At 37.0% G+C, this 5,141-nt stretch overlaps 1 protein-coding gene across 1 annotated transcript in view; it reads left to right on the top strand.

Moving 5' to 3' along the window:
* LOC107559630 (teneurin-3-like) overlaps positions 1-5,141 on the top strand; it is a 308,103-nt gene that overhangs the window by 232,242 nt on the left and 70,720 nt on the right. Inside the window, exon 10 of the mRNA XM_016243524.1 lies at positions 3,231-3,441. Coding sequence (XP_016099010.1) covers positions 3,231-3,441 — 211 coding nt within the window. The remainder of the gene's footprint in view (positions 1-3,230; positions 3,442-5,141) is intronic.

The following is a 5,141-nucleotide window of genomic DNA, read 5'->3' as shown; positions in this document are numbered from 1 at the left end:
ATATTACATTCTTATATGTATAGAAGCCATTAGGAGCGATAAACGCGTGCTTCTGACCGCACACTCACACAGCTAATGAAACATCAACCTTAGAAATAAACAACCGTAACATTGAGATTATGCCGCTGAATACAGCGAACCCCAGTTGAAACGCATACACGAGAATGCGTGTTTCATTTAAACTTGTTCTCATGGCCTTAACTATCGGCGTGTCCTCAGAGCGATTACATGCTGTAGACTACGTGTTGCTCCAACTGTATGAACACAGATGTGTAAATGCTGCTGCAAATATGCTTTTTTCAATTAGCAGACCAGGTAATATACACAGTGATATGGATTAAAACAGCATTCACTTATCTTAGATGTGGATTTCAGATGTTCTGAAACACGCTGCAACAGTTTGATTTGCGAGCAGCGATGCTTAATTTGCTCCGAAGCAAGCGGAAAAGCTGCTGAATAATACTGAATACAGCTTATATAAGAATGCCGCGATAGGTGTTGTATCCCTATAGGTAGATGTGATCAGCTGAGAATCAGCTGATGCAAGCTTGACTCACGTGACCTGCCAGAACTAACGCTAAAGCTTAATTTTTACCTAATTTCTAAATGGTTCGTAAACGACTCGTGCGAAGCAGTTCAAAGAATCAGTCTCTCTAAACCCCTCTTTTCCGTGAGCCCTCACTGCTGTGATTGGTCAGATGGGGCAGTCATTTGTGATTGGTCCAGAGCCGTAGAGAGATTGGCTCTGGATTGGTCTACCGCGTACGGCGCGTGTTGGAAACGAAATGCCCATTGCAATGAAGGAATGACAGCCTGGAGACTTGTCAATACATAGAAAAGATGGTATCGATTGTACCTTGCCAATTCAAGCCGGAGTCTGATGACGAAACGGTTGAACTAATCGACAAGAGACTGATTCACAAGCATGACTGGAGCAGGACGTTTCTCAGTGATAGGTGTCAAGTGTTAACAAGTTTGTGGTAATTATAAGATGTGATAAAACAAATTTACTCTCTCAGATGCGCGCCATGTTCAGCAGCGGCAGCTCCTAAAGCAGCCAAAATAACCTAATAACCCAGCTGCTGTGATATCTGTTAATCAAAGAACAGAAGAAAAAAAGAGAAAATCAATAACTTTTGTAGCTTTAAGGATTCATCTATATTTAATTTAGAATTTAGTGTTTGATAACTTCATTCAATTTCTGTATATTTCCTACTTGCTGAAGGGGACAGGTAAATATGATATTTATTATAATGGGTTTATGTGAAAATTGTCATTTAAGTTCACTTAAATTAAAAGTTGTTATTTTTTAAAGTCTAATAAATGTTCAAATTGATAGCTCTCAATTATACTTTAATGTTGAATGGCTATAGTCAATGGTTAAATATTTCATACAATTTCAGTTTCATAGAGACATCAGTAGTATTCATATCAGTGATACAATTAATTAGTTATGTTTTTAATCAATTGAAAGCACTAATCATAATGTTCATTAAGAACATTAACTAACATTTTACATTATAAAATGCTTAGCAGATCATTGTGATGTTTAATGCTTATTGCATTAGTTCAAAACATCACGCAACATTTTTTTCTCATTGTTTTATATATATGAGTGCTTGTGCGGACAGGCAACAGTAAATAGACAGACACATACACAGAGCGCTACTGAAGAGCAGAAGCTGGTTTGCGCCCGGCCGGATGTGCTTTTATGCTTTCTGGTGCTTACGTCACCCTGCTCGTGACGTCTCGCTGCTCCATTGGACGGATTTGACACGTGCTTCAGAACGCGGTCACGCAAGGGCGTTCCCAAAGCGACTCGACGCAGCTCGAGTTCCTGAAGGGGAACTTCTGTTTTCTCCTGCAGTATTTTCACTGACCCCCAGGGGTCTGCTGGGTTTAGATGATCTCTGTGGGTGCCAAATGACAGTTGAAAATAGCACCATTGCGTCTTTTTCCAATGCCCATAATGCTAAATCAAGAAGAATTGAGCAATCTTTTGTAGGATGATGTTTTTCACATTGGTAATTCTCTTAATTTCCATTTTATAATTACAGTCATAGTTCTCAGTGTAAACAGATGTAATAAATACCACAGCACACACTGTTCCAATTAATGTCGTGCTTTTAGATGAGGCTCACAGATCTGCTACAAATGGCAGACAGCAAACTTTACCCAAAAGACTGTCACTTTTGTCACACTTTCAAACCTGACTTTCAAAGCTTCACGGTAGAGCCCGACAATCCCCATTCAGTTTCCATTTGCAGTGTCCCTCTAATTCAAACTTGAAGCGATTCATTCTTCTATGTATGTTTTGCCCACTTTAATTAAAAACTGCATTTGGCCTTCGCAAACCAATTATTTCTCCTGGTCCTGTTTCTTTCTTTTGCTAAGCAACATCTGTGCCTAGGCTCCTTCAAGGGTACATCACAAAACCCGTAAATGCTTAATAGAGGTAATTGGCAGTGGAGGCCTCCACAATAAGAGTCAATAGCACTGACCCAGTGCTTTAATTGCCATACATGAATCAATATGTTTCTTAAAGGCTGAATAAAGAATAGGTTGAAGTTCTATTGACAAACAGAGGCGTGGAGACTTATGTTTCCCCACTGATCGAAATGTCTTCACGTTTTGTCAGACATAGTCTTGTAATCTCTTGCTCACTTATTCTTCCTTTCTCTCTATTGTGTCGTTCTCCAAAGGGTCTCTTAGGAAACAAATATCTTTTTAACGCACTGTAAATTGAGAACAGCATGTTAAACTCATCAGAGGCCTTGACTCAAACTCACTCTTTGGGAGCAGCTTGTTAAAGTGACAAAAAAAATAATAAAAATAACATTGTGACAAAGTATTTCTAAAATGTAGAGCATCTTTTTAAAGAGCTTCCCCTATCACTCAGAAAGAGGATACCAGAGTTTAAGCATCCTCTTGATTTCAAACAAATTCATTACATCACTTGCAATATATTCGCAAACATCAGTCTCTTGCAATGTATATGTAATAGAGCCACATGCTCTTCAAAAACAATTCTTTGACATTGTATTGTATAACACATCAGACTTCAGATATACTGTACAGTTATATTAAGATCAAATAGGGGGAGCTGCAGTGAATATTTGCTGTTACTGCACTATGCTCTGATCTGTCTGTGATTAAACTGGGATTTGATTTGTTGTGTGTGTGTGTGTGTGTGTGTGTGTGTGTGTGTGTGTGTGTGTGTTTGTGTACAGTATGACTTTGTGGAGCTGTTGGACGGCAGTCGTCTGATAGCTAAAGAGAAGCGTGGACTGGTGGAGGTGGAAGGAGCAGCCAGAAAGGCTCGTGCGGTTAACGTTCATGAGGCAGAGTTCATCCGCTACCTGGACTCAGGCACCTGGCACCTCGCCTTTTACAATGACGGCAAAAACACTGAGCAGGTCTCCTACAACACCATCATCATAGGTAAATGATGACTATACATATCATATTATGTTGTTTTTATACATGTTTTTATTATATACAGCACTGTGCAAAAGTCTTAGGCCATTAGTATGTTTACCAACATAAAATAATTTTAAGCCAGTCATTTCTATCTTTTGCTGTAGTGTCAAATATCATCCAAACAAGATGCTTGAAGAAAATCTATTTATGACATTATTTTTGAAAGTATCCTCACTTTACAGCATTTTTACACAAGTGCCTAAAACATTTCACATTAGCTTTGTAGGAAGGTTTCTTCAAGTGTCTTTGGAGACGTTGCCAAAATTCATCTGGATTTAGTCTGCCTCCGTTTTTTCTGATTCTTCATGTAATTCCAGATGAACTCAGTGAAGGTGAGATCAGATCTCTGTGTGGAGCACTGGCTGCTGGCAGACTCGTTGTGCATACAAAAACCTCACTGGATTATTACAATTAATGGCTAAAGGAATGTTTGGAAATGTAAACTGCTATTTCCTACTGACACACTATAGCAACATATAGAAATAACTGGAAATAACTTAAAACCATTTTTTGTTGGTAAAAATACTAATGGCCTAAGACTTTTGCACAGTACTGTATCATGTCATAAAATCAATTAGATTTTTTTTAAGAATCTGCTCTATTTATTGGTCGCTATTCAAAATTGTGACAGACCATGTTAACTTGCCCCCACTGAAGCACAGGATGCTCTTGGAACCTTCTCAAATAATTCTGGATCACATGATCATGAAATAATTCTGGATCACAAGAGTTCTTGACCCTTGAATGTTGTTGTCAGTAGAGCAAAAATGAGGCATGCAAACTTCTAAGACATTGTGAAATTCATTTAAAATTTCAGTTAATTTGATGTGCTGATAATATTATTTATAGGAAAACACGGTGTACAATATACACTTATAAAACTTTGAGGTGAGTCAGATTTAGAATGAAAGAATGAAATGAAAGAAAGAAAGAAAGAAATCCTAGCAGTAAAGACAATTAAAATTAAACAAAAGATTTATATTTCAAATAAATGTTCCTTCTAATTTTCTATTCATCAAAGAAATCTGAAAATAAAATCTATCATGGTTTCCACATAAATATTGAATAAGTTTTTGATAAAACAACAAAGTAATAACTATAACTGAACACCAAAAATAACTGACAACAACTGAGCACCAAATCAGCATATTATGATTTCTGAAGGATCAAGTGACACTAATGACTGGAATAATGGCTGCTGAAAATTCAGCTTTGCCTTCACAGGAATAAATTACATTTTAAAATATATTCAAATAGAAAACAGTTATTTTAAGAGTATCAATATTTCACAGTATTACTGTTTTTACTTTTTCTAAACAGATGCAGCCTTGGTGAGCATAACGAACTTCTTTCAAATTCATAAAAAAATAATAATCATATGTATTCCAAGCTTTTGAATGCTAATGCATTTTATACACTTTTTGGTTACACTTTACTTGAAGGGGTGTGCATAAGACTGACATGACACCTTCATAATCATGACATGACACCTACATAATTATGACATGACACATATCATGAATATGAAGGTTTTTTATGCATGTTTATGACAACTGTCATTAAGTGTCATTTGCTCAGTTATGTAATTTTTAGTGCAAAGCTGACATTGTTTGAGATGTCTTTGTTATGGGCTATGGTTAGGGGTAAGGGTAGGGGTAGGG

Source organism: Sinocyclocheilus grahami, unplaced genomic scaffold (assembly GCF_001515645.1).
Source record: "Sinocyclocheilus grahami isolate Dianchi unplaced genomic scaffold, SAMN03320097.WGS_v1.1 scaffold693.1, whole genome shotgun sequence".
Taxonomy (NCBI): Eukaryota; Metazoa; Chordata; class Actinopteri; order Cypriniformes; family Cyprinidae; genus Sinocyclocheilus; species Sinocyclocheilus grahami.
This window is presented reverse-complemented; position numbering and strand designations above follow the sequence as displayed.